The following is a 15,565-nucleotide window of genomic DNA, read 5'->3' on the forward strand; positions in this document are numbered from 1 at the left end:
ATAGAAAAATAAATTATTTTTATAGTTCTTGAAGAACTTATGCATCCCTGAAGGATTGTAAATAAAATTAATTACATGACGATATAATCTTAGTGATATAATATTGTATGATTAAATATGTTTAATTTTATAAGGGGTGATTGTTTGATAATTATATGATCATATGTTCATATGAATGTATTTGATTAAAGTGTTTAATAATGAAATACTATTATATTGGTTTTGAATTATACTGGAGGTATTGAATATCTTTGTATTACACAAATGAATTTGGACATAAAATGTATAATAGAAAAACTATCGATTTTTCCCTCAGGCTTGTACTACACTTATAATAGTACAATTTAAGCACATGTCATTGTAAACCAGTAGTTTACTTAAATGTGTCGTTGGTAAAACCGGTTGGGTCATCTTGGATATAATATGATGCGAATAATTTGTATTGAAGAACCAGAAGTTTCTTCAATCCATTAAATTTTTGTGTGTTTCTAAAGGAAAATAAAAATTTGAGAAATTGCGTTTTTATGACATGAATTGTTGCATAGACTAAAATAGCATGCATATGTCTCTACTCACAACCAGAAGTTTGTGAAATTATTTTCTCAACTAATTAGACTAAGATCTTGTTTTCTGGATTTTTTAGAAATTCCTGTATAAGTATCACATATATTATTAAAATTGATATTGAATATCATGTAACACATGTTCATAAAAAGAAAATGGACCCGAAGATCCATTCTTTAGACGTCTAAAGTTAATTATATGGTTGATACTTATGAGATCATCAATTCTAAATTATATATTTGAAACACCCAAAGTATGATATTAAGATATTTATTCGCATTAAGCCAACAATATACTATATCTTAGTCCTTCCTAATTTATTTTTATACTTCTCATCTAAGTGAATATTTGGATGTGTTGTGTATCTTCCAGTTGCTCCAATATAATACATTAAGATGAGTCACGAAAGAATATTGGAAAAATATAATTAATATGACTCTCAATTTTGAGGATATAATTTGAGAAAATAATCAAATACTTGATTGCAGCCTAGTAGGCAGATTATCACTTGATAAATTAATTTTCTCAATATTCGGGGGAGGGAATAAGCAGCTGAAATCATGAACAAGAAGTTCAAATGAACAACTAAAATCACGAACAAGAAGTTCAAATGAACAATTTAAAATAAATTGTTGTCTTGATCCTCGTACAAATCAATATGAACCAAAAGTTCAAAATATTATTCATTTGCAAAGTTTATGAAATAAATTATCAACTGATAATACTCCACTCAAAGTGGATTCTCCTATTGGATAATATAATATTACAAATGAGTTGTTGTTGCGCCTGAAGCGTGGTATGAAAGTCGGTTCCAATGTTAAAAGTCCTCTACTAAGAAAAGGAACTAAAGATGACCCAAGTGAGGATATGAAAATGCTAAGAGCACTTTGATCTAATTTAATTTGCAGTTCCAGAAGAACAAATCAAGTACTTGAAATATGAAATAAAGAGATCTCGATAAATTATATCATGGATGAAATGGAATGGAACCGAAATTGAGATAACCAAATAAAGTCAATATTGACAATGTCTTTGTATACAATATAGCGCTAAGAGTGATTAATGATAACGAGGATCATGAGTCAAAGTCTATTAAAGATTGTAGACTAAGTGAGAATTGGCCAAAATAAATATATTCAATTGAAGAAGAATTAAACTCACTTTACAAGTGACTCACTTTTGGACCTGTAGTCCGAACACCTCAAGGTGTGAAACTAATTGGATATAAATGAGTTTTTGTGAAAAAGAAAAATAAGAATGATATGAAGTTTGATTTATTGCTCAATGATTTTCACAAAGACCTAAGATAGATTTTAATAAAACATATTCACCTGTAGTGGATTCAATCGATTTTTGATTAATTAGTCTTGTAACACATGAAGGGCTTAATTTGAACATGATGGATGTAATGACATCTTATTTATATGGTTCACTTAATAGTGACATTTATGTGAAACTCCCTGAAGGGTTCAATATACCAGAGGCACGTAGTTGTGGATCTCGAGAAAACTACTACATAAAATTGAACAAGTCTCTCTATGGGCTGAAAGAATCTGGATGCATGTGGTATAATCGCCTCAGTGAATATTTACTAAATGACGAATATACTAATAACTCAATTGTCCTTGTATTTTCATAAAATGATGTGGAAAAGTATTTGAAATAATAGTTGTCTATGTGGATGACATAAGTATTATTGAAACTCCTGAAGAGCTTCCAAAAGCTATAAATTATTTAAATAAAGAGTTTGAGATGAAGGACCTAGAAAAGAAAAAATATGTCCAGGTTTCCAATTTGAGCATGTAGACAAAAGAATATTTGTACATCAAATAGGCTATATAGAAAAGTGTTGAAATGATTCTATATGAACAAATGTCACATGTTTCATACTCCAATATGGTTGTTAGATCATTAGATGTGGAGAAAGATCTTTTTAGGCCTCGAGAAAAGGATAAAAATTGCTTGGTCCGGAAGTACCATATCTTAGTGCAATTAGAGTACTAATGCACCTTGCTAAATATACACATCATGATATATCATTTGCGGTCAATCTATAAGTAAGATAGAATTATTCACCTATACGAAGAAATTAGAAAGCGGTCAAACATATACTTTGTTATCTTGGAGATGCAGGTTACTTGTCAGATTCTCACAATGGTAGATCAGGAAGAGGTTATTTATTTACATGTGATGGTACAACAATTTCGTGGAGATCTATGAAACAAATCATGGAAACAACTTCATAAAATCCTGCATAACTAATACCACTACATGAAGTCACTTTGAAGAAGACATTTTAAGCAACGACTACAAAGAATATCGTCTCACATGTAAATGTCTGCGTGAGGGGGAGAAATACATATGTTTTGCACTCTTTTTTCCTTTACCATGGTTTTGTCCCATTGGGTTTTCCTGGTAAGGTTTTTAACGAGGCAATTCACATTCAAGGGATATTGTACTCTTTTTCCTTCACTAGAATTTTTTCCACTGGGTTTTTTCTAGTAAGGTTTTAACGAGGCATATCCTCAATGGACATCCAAGGGGGAGTGTTATGAATAAATATTATTGTGGATGTCCATATATATTCTTATCTTTCATCTTCATATTCCTTATTAAGTGGTATAGTAAGGTTATGATTTTTCACCTTCCTAATGTCCTATAAATAGATATCACTTTGCAATGTAAAGAGAACTACTTGAAAGATTATAATACAATATTACATTTTCTCTTCTCTTTCTCTCCTTCATCTCTATATTGTTTTGGTTAATTTCATAACAGATTCGTTAATCAATTTGGTGAAAATTTTAAACCAACGACTACTAGTACCATTCAAGATACCTTATATTCATTGATATGAATAACATCATACCCAACAATATTTTATTGAATAAATTTTTTATTTATTCTCATATATTAAAAAAAAAATTTAAATCTCCTAAAACATGTGAATTAAATATTTTATATTAAATAAATTAAATAAGAAGCATCAAAGAAAAAAATATGATTTCATTCAAAAACCTTCTTCTAAAATTCTTGTGTATTTTGTAATAACATTACTTTAGAAAATTTCTTCACCCACCTCCTAACCTTCTTGGCCATCTCTGGTGAATTTACCACAATACCCATAGTTTCGGAAGTTCATTTCCGAAAAGGTACTTTTTTTGAAAAAAAAGTGTTTTCGGAAATGTATCTCCGAAAATGTGTTTTTTTAATATAAAATATTGTTTTCGGAGATGCATCTCCGAAATAAAGTTATTTTTCAGAAAATGGTGTTTTCGGAAGTTCATCTCCGAATTCACCCCCTTGGAGGAATTCGGAAATGTACTTCCGAAATATGGTTTGGACAGAAGAAAAATGAAAATCAAGAACGATTCGCTTTATTTAATCGGGTGAAGATTACATCGATCACATTACATAAGATTAAAGTTACATATTGTTAAACACGGGTAGGTGGGGATGAGTCAACATTTTGATAACGTCGTCCGCCGATCTTTGAAGTTTCGCGTCCAACTCGATCGGGCCCTTCGAAGAAAATCGGTCGAACGTTGTCCACAAAACCGCTAAATCGTCGTCGTTCTTGATCTCAAAAGGTGTGAACTTAATGTCTCCCTCGTCGTTAAGCGACGGAGAGCGGTACTCGAGCTTGACAACCTTTCGATTCTCGGGATAGTGCAGAAGCGTGTTGAGCGACATTATCAACTCCGCAAACGGCGTGTCGCGCGAGAAGCGAAATTGGAACGACATCGGGTAGCTGGTTTCAAAGTAGACGAATGCTAGGTGGGGGTAGGTTTGTGTCATTTGTGTTTTGTGGTGTGAAGAGGATGAGGAAGAGTGTGTTGTATTTATAGACTTATTGGAGCAATGATGGCCCAACAAACCTTATCCTGCTTCAGGGGAATTTTCGGAAATGAACTTCCAAAAATGGGAGGCAGAGATGTATATTTCGGAAGTTCATTTCCGAAATAAATTTTGCATTTTGTTGATTGCTTAGTGTGTTGTGTAAATTGAACAAATGGAATTCACAATAAACATAAATTAGACAAAGATGACATAAAACATACTTATATTATATATGTATTGAATCGGTCCGATTTTACATGATAAACAACAATACATACAAAAATGGTCATTACAAACAAAAAACGATCCGAAACAAACTAAAATTCACCGAACCAATCGGTGGATCCTAAGTCCAAAATAGGTATGTTCTTCGACCGCTCTCTATTTTGCTCGCGCTCTTGGCGCATCATTTCTTCAAACTCCGCCATTCTTGAAAAGAAAGGATCCGGCCAAGTCTCCGCCTTATTTGAATGATGCGCCGTCCATTGACAAGAAGTAGCCGGTATAGGACACCTCGGTTTCAAAAACACTTGGACGAAGTGCCGCGATTGTAGATACCCGATGCATATGATCCGGCCCGACGCGTCCAATGGCGGTTTACTATGAAGTGGAAAGAAAGTCTCACTTAGTCCAAACCTCGTCAGATCGATGCATACAATATCATATGCACTTGCTATTAGATGACCCATATCGGGGAATGACATCCACTTCGAAACCGGAGCGATGCCGGTAAGTGATGGAACAAGTGGATCATGAATATTCGCAAACTTTTTTTGATTTTCATATAGTCGGCCGTAGATGTCCCGATACGAAGTCAACTTCGTAATAAGTTCCCGTCGGACTAAAGTGTGATTATTTTCCCCTTTACCGAGCAAACCCGCAACGGCCCGATATCCACAATTGCCGTCGTCTCCAACATCAACGATGTTATCGATATATTTGTGCATAAAAAGTGGCATCTCATCAATGTAGACAATGGGTGATTTTTTTATCGGCGGTGTGCGAGGTGGCTTCGAAATACGGGCACCTTTGTTACCACTACACTTGGACTTTGGTGTCGGTGAATCCGGGAACGATGCATCAACATGTTCAAAGTAGGAAGGAGATCGTTTTGTTGACGTGTCATCTTGTGTAATTTTGGACTTTTTCGGCGCACCTTTCGTTTTAACCGGTTGAGATGGCAGTTTCAAATCGGTGGTCTTCGGAAATGCGATTTTTCACAATTGTTCTTTTATATGCATTTTCATTGTGTCATCCGATTTAGCAAACGTCTCCATTATCACTTCCAACTCGTCGGAGATGGTGATTTTGGAGTCATTTTCTTTCGGCGGGTCAAAATCATCAAAACGAAGCTTCTTTCAATGGTCGGCTACCTCATCCATGCGTATTGGTGAATTCAACTTCTTCTTTTTTGCAAGTATACAAGCACATGGAAGGCCGTATGTCTTTCAAATGGTGCACCCACATAATGAACTATCCGGCCCCGTGGTCTCCGACCGCTTAGCTTCATGAAACAAAAAATTCAAACCCATTCGGGATATGTTGTAAATCAATTGGGAGAATAGAATTTGGCCCTTATACCGGTGTTCCATAACCGTTTTGCTCCGACCGAACGATGTTTAAATTTCATTGTTGATTTTGGAGCATTTGGTTGACGGTGTCCCATCCCCGACACAAATCTCCCTTGCTATCACCCAACCACCTCTTGAAGACCGCATGTGAGGATTCAAATCGGTTAGTCGTGGTGCAACTAAGATGTCTAACTCGATTTGTCCAAGCGCACACGACTTTTTCTCTAACTTTGTCAAGAATGGTGGATTTGACGTAATGACAAAAAGTTTTAATGGAACCACACAAAGACCTAAAGTGTACCAATTTCTCGGTATACACCTCTTTGGTATATGCATCCAAAATATCCCTCCATGCCGCCATTATCCTATCAACCACAACACCGGCTTTGATAACTTTACCATTTTCATCCGGCCTATCTTTTGTCCCAACCGCGGGTTTCAACCTGCTTCTCACGTTGCAAGTTATGTGATACCGGCAAAGTAACGCAGTAGATGTCGGGAAGACGGTATCGACCGCATTCATCAAAGCATTGTCCCGGTCAGTGACAATGACGTTTGGCATAACCTCTTGATCAACTAACAAAGACTTGCAAAATCCCAAGGCCCATGTAAAGTTGTCTTCTTTTTCACACTCCAAAAAAGCAAACCCGACCGAATAAGTCTTGTCCGTTGAGGTCACATCGACTATCTCTAGAAGAGGAAGCCTATATTTGTTTGTCTTGTACGTCGAATCCATGACTAGAACGGTTGGAAATGTGTTAAATAATTTGATACTTTCGGGATGAGTCCAAAAAATACCACGCACCGTAACTTTGTCATCGGAGGTTCGGAAGCTTGAAACATATTTGTTATCGCCTAGTAGTTTCAAAAGTTGTTGCATTTCCGACCGAGGGCCCATATTCAAAACTTTGAGATTGTGTCGTTCATTGTAAACTTGTTTGATATTTGAAACGCTATCCGGTTTCTTACGCTTCAAATCGGCAAGTATGTTGCGAGGCGCCACTTTGACTATCGTTAAGTCCGATATCACATTCCTCTCTTCGCGGGACAAACGACACGCCATTGGATGTCCGTGTAACTTGACATCCAAGGCATGATTATGAATTCCACAAATTACGGTTAACCGCCACAAATCATCAACCCTCCGAGTAGCACGCAACTTAAAAGGACACCCACACTTTCTCGATCCCGTGTCGTCGTGTTTTAGCACCCGGTTTGATTGTACATAACTCCCATCCCGTTCGCAATTCAAAACAACGAAAGCTTTCCGCCTACTATTTCCGTTGTCCGACCTTAAAATAACAATTCCAAATCCATGTTTACTAGCTTCGTTCCGAACCCAATCAATCAATTGTTCGCGACTACCGAAGCTCCGATCATTTGTAAATTCTTGCCGAACATCAACCGCATTGATCATAGGATTAACGTCGATAACCGAATCGTTATTAACATTGACAACTATTGGAACTACTGCGTCATCGTCTTGCACAATGTTGTCCGGATGCACCATACCTAACAAATGAAAAAATTAGCAAAAGTTGGCCAAAACAGTTTTTTTTATTGCCATGGCATATTTCGGAAGTTCATTTCCGAAATTTGTTAGGTAATATATTTCGGAAATGAACTTCCGAACCATATCAATTTCAGCATAAATTTGTTCAATCAATGTAGTGAAATAGGGGATGAAATGAGTGATGTTTACCTGAAATTGTAGCTTTCTATGCTCCCTTTAACGTGATCAATGGTTTGAAACTTGATTTTAGGACGAAAAATGGATGAAGATTGATTGGGTTTTGGAGAGGGTTTGGAGAAGTTTTGGAGAAAAATGATGAAATAGTGAAGGAGGGAAATTTGTATATGCAGCAATATTTTCGGAAATGAACTTCCGAAAATATTCACGGTTTTGAATTTTTTTGACTTCGGAAATGCATCTCCGAAAACATCACTTTTTTGGTGTTTTCGGAGATGCATTTCCGAAGTCATAAAAAATTCAAAAAAAAAAAAAACTTCAGAGATGCATCTCTGAAGCAGGGGTAGTTTTGAATTTTCGCTGAGGGTGATCCCATAGGGAGGTGGGTAAAGAAATTTTCTTACTTTAACACACTGATAAAAACAATCTTAAAATATATTTTGGAAATATCCCCAACAAAAGTATGTGGCAAATCTTCTTTAACTATATATTTTAATTCATATTTTAATTCAGATCATTCTTTTAATTTTTTTCGTATCATTTTAATTCTTTAACTTTTAAAATATTTTATTTTAACTTTTTTGTCTAATTAAAGACAAATTTAGCAACCGATTTTAAACTTTTTTCGTTGCTAATTAAATAAAAAAGTAAAATAAAATAATTTGAAAGTTAAAAAATTAAGATGATACGAAAAAAATTAAAAGACCAATATAAACTCAATAATATAATTAAGGAATCAAAATGGATATTTTGTAAAATTTGGTTTTTCTTTACTTCTATCTTTTTTTTCCTATCAAACAATTAAAACATCATCTCTTTCAATTTTTTTCCTAACCATTCATTATGTATTGACTTGACTAAACTAAATGAGTCTTCTAAAGACTTGCTAACTTGTCTTACAATTCCGACAATGCTTAGTGTAAAATTAAAATCAATGGAAAAATCAATCTAACAACAGTAGAGTGAACATGGATGAATATGACACTTAACAATACTGCATAATTTCCAGAACCACATGTCGGTTTTACAATGACCATAATCAAGAGCAACTTGCAAGGAAATTGGTAAGAAATTTCCTTTTGGATTTTAAGATTTTCCTTATTGATTCCAAATCATGAGATTTTTATCTTAAGGGTCATGTTAACGAGTGCCTCCGAAACACTCTTTAAATTTTCAAAATAAAGAAAATATTGTCTAAATAAATTAATCATTTCAATTTTCAATTTATTAAATATAAATATTTCTAATAAAACATAAAATTAATTTGTTATTTAAAAGAAGTCAATTATTTCTATTTTTAATGCAATGAATACAAGTATTAATAACAAAACATACTATTTTTATACTCTTAACCAGTGTTTCTGGGGCACTCGTTAGCATTGCCCTTTGGTTATGAAGTATTGTCCGTTTATTATCATTATATAATATTAATGAATTTCTGGTATATTTTTATTTTGAAATCAAACATTTATCGTGTTTTTCTAGTATTAATACAAAAATTACAGATGTAATTTGAATATTGATAAATGAAATATAAGACGCCAAAATATAAATTATGCATATTAAAATAAGTTGATAAAGAGAAACAAAGGCTAAAGAGTACATATGCCATAATGATTGGACTAAATTGGACCATAAAGCACTCACCAATTGCACATATTTCTCTATAAATATTATCATATCTCAATGCTGCAAAAGGCACTAAAAAAGTATCACTTAATCACCCATAATACATGCTCTCCAATAGCAAAATGAGAACTTGTATAATCTTTCTCATCTTTTTTACTAGCCAAATGTTGGTAACAATGGCTTTTGTTTTGAGTTCAAACTTTGATAAGCTTGCTTTGCTTGCATTGAAAGAAAAGCTTACAAATGGTGTACTTGACTCTCTTCCATCATGGAATGAGTCTCTACATTTTTGTGAATGGCAAGGTATTACATGTGGCCGTCGCCACATGAGAGTTAGAGTCTTGAATTTGGAGGATCAAAATTTAGGTGGTACTCTTGGACCATCTTTGGGAAATCTAACATTTCTAAGAAATCTCACCCTTTCAAATACCAACTTGCATGGGACAATTCCAAAACAAATTGGTCGTTTGAAGCGGTTGCAAATTCTCAACTTAGGGATCAACAATCTTCATGGAGAGATTCCTAAAGAGATCGTGAATTGTACAAATATTAAGGGTTTAGCTCTTGAGTTAAACAATTTGTCTGGTAATCTTCCATCAAATATGTTTCTTGCTTTTCCAAATCTCGGAAAAATTTTGTTAGGAGTGAATCAAATATCTGGTAATTTTCCGTCTTCAATATCCAACCTTACCAAACTTCAAAGGTTAGATATATCATTTAATGCTTTTAATGGTCCAATACCTCTAACTTTAGGTCAATTAAGTAAGCTTGAGTGGTTTGGTATATCAAACAATAGTTTTGGGAGTGGGGGAGCTCGTGATTTAGACTTTCTTTCTTCGTTAACCAACTGCACTCAATTGTCACATCTCATTTTTTTCAAAAATAATTTTGGCGGTGAGCTTCCTGATCTTATAGGAAACTTTTCATCCAATCTCAGTATTTTTCATATGGATGAAAATCAAATAAGTGGAGTGATACCCGAAAGAATTGGACAACTAACTGGTTTAACATTCTTAAACATTGGAAGCAATTTTCTTAAGGGAACAATTCCAAATTCAATAGGAAAGCTTGAAAATCTAGTAAGATTCGTCTTGCAACAAAACGAATTACATGGTGACATTCCTACTAGTATTGGAAATCTTACTATGTTGATTGATTTATATCTAGATATTAATAAATTAGAAGGAAACATTCCATTTTCTCTAAGACATTGCACCAAACTGAAGAATATAGTGATTTATGATAACAAATTGAGTGGCGATATACCCAACAATACATTCATCTATATGGAAGGTTTAATAAACCTTTATTTAGAAGAAAACTTTTTGACCGGTCCTATTCCTTCAGAATTTGGCAGCTTGAAACATCTTTCAGGCCTATTTCTAAACTCAAATAAACTTTTGGGCGAACTTCCTAAAGATCTTGGCGATTGTTCAACATTAACAATCCTTTCATTGGGGGGAAACTTTTTCCAAGGAGATATACCTTCATTCTTAGGAAAGTTAACGTCCCTTGAATTCCTAAGCATTTCTAACAACAATTTCTCAAACAAAATCCCCATTGAACTAGAAAAGCTAACTCATTTGAATACTTTGGACTTGTCTTTTAACAATCTCGACGGTGAGGTTCCCACAGGAGGTATCTTTAGCAATTTCACATCAATTTCAATAAATGGAAACAAGAACCTTTGTGGAGGGATACCTCAACTGAAGCTTCCCGCTTGTTTGCCCCTCAAGAAACACAAAAGATCTCTCAAAAGGAAAATTATTGTCATAAGTGTCATTGGCGGGGTTTTGATATCGTTCATAGCTTTTGTAATTGTTCATTTTCTCACGAGAAATCCCAAAAGGTTACCTTTACATTCTCTTCAAAATGGGAATTTGAGAGTTACTTACGGAGAGCTACATGAAGCAACCAATGGATTTTCTTCATCAAATTTGGTAGGATCGGGAAGCTTTGGTTCGGTTTACAAAGGATCTCTTGTTTACTTTGAAAGACTTATTGCTGTAAAGGTATTGAATCTTGAAGCACGCGGAGCAGCAAAGAGTTTCACGTCCGAATGTAAAGCTCTAGGAAGGATGAAACATCGAAACCTTGTCAAGATCCTAACTTGTTGCTCAAGTGTTGATTATAATGGTGAAGATTTCAAAGCTATTGTTTTCGAGTTCATGCCTAATGGAAGTCTAGAAATGATGTTGCACAATAATGAAGGGCATGTTAATGATAACCTAAGCCTGGAAAAAAGGATGGACATTGCTCTTGATGTAGCTCATGCATTGGATTATCTTCACAATGATACAGATCAAGTTATAGTTCACTGTGATATTAAGCCGAGCAATGTTCTTCTCGACGAAGATATTGTAGCCCATTTGGGAGACTTTGGCTTATCTAGGATCATTCATGGCGCCACATGGAATCCAAGTAAAGATGAAGCTATTTCTTCTTCCACAATTAAGGGGACTATTGGATATGTTCCTCCTGGTAAAGTTCTTTCTACTCCTAATAACTATTTATAACATGAACAAAGACACAACACACAACACTGACACACTGACACCTATAATAAATCAAAAAAATGAAGGGTTAAATATATTTAAACTCTCTCTAAAGTTAGGTATTTGCACTTTTCGTCCCTCTAAAAATTTTTGTTAAATAATGTCCCTCTAAAGTTAGAAATTTTAACTTTTGGTCCCTCTTGCAACTTAGCGATGGTTTTTACAACTTAGCGATTGAATTAACGACGATTTTTAGCGACTGTTTACTACTTAGTGACTGCATTAGCTACAATTTTTTGCTAGAGGGATGAAAAGTTAAAATTCCTAACTTTAGAGGGACGGTTCTTTAACAAATTTTTTTAAAGAGACTAAAAGTGAATATGCCTAATTTTAGAGGGACTTTGAATATATTTAACCAAAAAATAAATAAATAAACATGATGGAATATCTGAATGTCATGTTGTCACATATTTTTTTTAGAGGTGTTAGTGTATATATATTTTTTATCCATCAAAATGTTAACAATGATAAAAGTTTTTTTTTCTTATGATCAACTGGTTTGAAATGTGACATATAGTATTAGTACTCTTTACATTTATTTTTTTCTAAATATTTTTTATTTATTTTCAAAAAGAGTATGGAGCAAGTGGTTCAGTATCACCATATGGAGATCTTTACAGTTATGGAATTCTTCTATTAGAGATGCTCACTGGAAAAAGGCCAACAGATAACATGTTTTCTGAAGGTCTAAGTTTACATGACTTTTGTAAGTCCAAAATTCCAGAAGGTATCTTAGAGATAGTGGATTCACGTTTACTTATGCCATTTGCTGAAGATCAAACAGGAATTGTTGAAAACAAGATTAGAACATGTTTGGTGTTGTTTGCTAGCATTGGAGTAGCATGTTCAGAAGAGTTTCCTACTCATCGAATGAGGATAAAAGATGTTATAGTTAAGTTGAATGAAATCAAACCAAAGTTTCCATGCTAGGAATCACTTCTACTATGATAAGAAAATAAGGAAAATATTTCATGTACATCTCTTTTTTATACATATGTGTGATACCTATTTAATCATGTATTAAATATGATTAATTCGATTAAGGTGATGTTAAAAGTGTTAATATCATAAAATGTATTTGAAATTAAAAAAAAAAGTATTAGAAGAAACTTCAAAAGATATGATACATTTGGATTAAGATTGAAATGGAGAATAAAATATATATATATATATATATATATATATATATATATATATATATATATATGGGAATAATTAGAAATTTGTTTTAACGGATACGATTAGAAATAAAAAATTATAGTTAAAATAAAATAAAATAAAATAATTTATTAAAATTGGGGTGTTACAACTCTCACTCACATAAATAATTTTCTTCCTAAAAAATTACTTCAAGTGAACAGATTCGGATACGATTCTCTCATTTGACTCTCAAGCTCCCAAGTTACATTACCACCAGATGATCCTCCAAGCTACCTTCACCAATGTAATCTCTTTACCACACAACTATTTCACACCTTGTTCACAAAGTTCTCCCTCGATGGGAAACTTGCTACCCTGATTGTTTGTGTTGATCATTGTAATACGGTGAACTGACTTTTTATCGATCGAAATGTCGCGGTAAGCAAGAGTCGCCACCGACTTTTATTTTATCCAAATTAAATCGGAAAGGCTAAAAGAACAGGAAAAACCTTTTAAATAAAATAGGGTTCGGGGGGTAATTATGCAAAGGGAAGGTGTAAGGCACCCTTTGCATCCATGGTTTTCCATGGGCTCTTAATTGCTTTGCTCGTTTTGAAACCAAAAGTTTAGAAATGTATAGAAGATGAAGAAACAAGGACTTTAGCTCGTAAATGAGCGTAGCCTTGAAAGTGTTTAGAAAATAGTAGAAAGATGTTTTTAAACCAGAGCGTGCAATTAAGGGCTAATTACCTGGTTAGATGAAAAATGTTCTTTTAGCCTTTCAGAGTAAAAGGATCTATCCTTGCCATAAGAGGGCAGGAAGCCTTTCATTTGGAGGTTGAAGGGTCATCGAAGCATCCTTTGCCATAAGACTGTCCCATGCCATAGGAGGGCAGGTAGTCTAAGGCAAGGATCAGAATAAGCCATTTTTCGTTAGGCAACCAGAAGATACCTCAGCCTTTTTCCGTAGGCAACTTCCGAGGGTCGAGGTCATTTGTGTATCGAAGGCAGCATCATTTAGGGTCGTATGACCTTTAGTATTCGAGGCAACATGGCTGAGGTATCTTCGAATTCGAGGGACGTGGCTTATTCTGCAAAACACAAAGGCAACAGGCAACAAGGCAACAGGCAACAAGGCAACAGAGAGGGTTACCCAAAAGCGTGCGTGTGTGCACCAATCACGTGATTATGTTCAGTTATGTTATCTTATAAAATTACGTGATGCTAATTCAATTAATAAGTTGCACTCCCTATAATTACTAACCACACAATAATATAACAATAATAATGGGGAAGGGAAATTGTAACCAGCGGAGGAGAGGGGAATTGAAACCAGCGGGATATAAAAATAAAAGGCAAAAGGTTTAACACAAGTAATAATTTGTAAATAGGGTTTAGGGTTACCAATACTCGTAGCTTTGGCAGTTGACAAACCCTGAAAATTGGAAAAGAAAGAATAAACAGAGGGGGTGAGTGTATGGCTAATTCGAGGGCGAACAAGATTAACCCTAAAATAAAGAATAGATAAATTTAAAATAATAACATAGGCAAAGGTACTTAGCTCTGATTTGATCTGATAGGGTTGATAGGGCGCCTTTAAGGTTGACCCTGAAAAGAAACAAGGTAGAAAGAGATGAAGGCGAAACAAACCCTTATATAAAATAAAACAAACAGAAAATTAAATTAAATTAAGTAAAATACTTAACTTTGGGTTTTTGAATGGGCGCGTTGTCGGAGTGAACCATGTCGATAACCCTGAAAAGGCAAGGCACAAAAGAAAAGAAAAGATTTTAGTGTATTGGAATGTTCGACACCAACCCTAATCAAGGGACGTAAATTGAATAAGATAATGTAAACGATTTAATTAATTATTGGTCTCGCGACCTAATTAATTAAATCGGGAAGAGGAAATAAAATCAGACACACAGATATTTTTTATGAATTTTTTAGAATAAAAAATAAAACATATGTGAAATTTTTGATTATATAAATAATTAGATATATATTAAATAAGTAAATAAGTAAATATATAAGAAAATAAATAATTTAAATATTAATTAAAAAAAAGATTTTTAGAAAATAATTATAATAGTTGTATTATAATAATGAAAAGAAAACGATTAAAAAGCATAATATATACTAATATATAAATAAAAGTAGGGTTATGTAATTAAAACTAAAAAAAATTGAAAAATACTTAGCTGGATCCAGTGTGGCGCACGAGCGTGGTGTATGATAGTCACGCAGCATCAGGCGCATTGGATGAAGAACTAGCGAGATCTGATGGTCAGGATGGTGAGGGTACACGCTAACGCGTGTTTCATGTCGCGTGGGATCCGTCTGCAAACAAAAGCCAAAACGCGCGCGAACCCTTCAAACTAACCAACCAGGTGGTGCCACGCAAGCGTCTTCTACCTCTAGCCCCTTCTTTTAACAGCGCTCCTTTTCAGATGCGCTATAATATGTCTCCTCCATTCCTGAAAAATAGCGAATAGGGGCAAACAAGAACAGAAATTTTTCGCACCAGGTCCATTGAATTCGTATGGACCTTGCGAATTCAACCATGGTATCAATTG

At 34.2% G+C, this 15,565-nt stretch overlaps 1 protein-coding gene across 1 annotated transcript; it reads left to right on the top strand.

Annotated features, from left to right (window-relative positions):
• The first annotated feature begins 9,374 nt into the window (after positions 1-9,374).
• On the top strand, positions 9,375-12,916 carry LOC131608773 (probable LRR receptor-like serine/threonine-protein kinase At3g47570). The gene is made up of 2 exons (XM_058880308.1): positions 9,375-11,775; positions 12,424-12,916. Exons 1-2 carry the CDS (start codon positions 9,399-9,401, stop codon positions 12,777-12,779), a joined length of 2,733 nt encoding a protein of 910 aa, XP_058736291.1. The 5' UTR covers positions 9,375-9,398; the 3' UTR covers positions 12,780-12,916.
• The last annotated feature ends 2,649 nt before the right edge of the window (positions 12,917-15,565 follow it).

The sequence above is a fragment of the Vicia villosa genome, linkage group LG6, assembly GCF_029867415.1.
Source record: "Vicia villosa cultivar HV-30 ecotype Madison, WI linkage group LG6, Vvil1.0, whole genome shotgun sequence".
Lineage (NCBI taxonomy): Eukaryota > Viridiplantae > Streptophyta > Magnoliopsida > Fabales > Fabaceae > Vicia > Vicia villosa.

Coding starts and splice junctions, on each gene's coding strand:
- LOC131608773 (XM_058880308.1), top strand. CDS start 9,399: ATGCTCTCCAATAGCAAAATGAGAACTTGTATAATCTTTCTCATCTTT. Junction 11,776..12,423: donor TATTGGATATGTTCCTCCTG/GTAAAGTTCTTT, acceptor ATTTTCAAAAAG/AGTATGGAGCAAGTGGTTCA.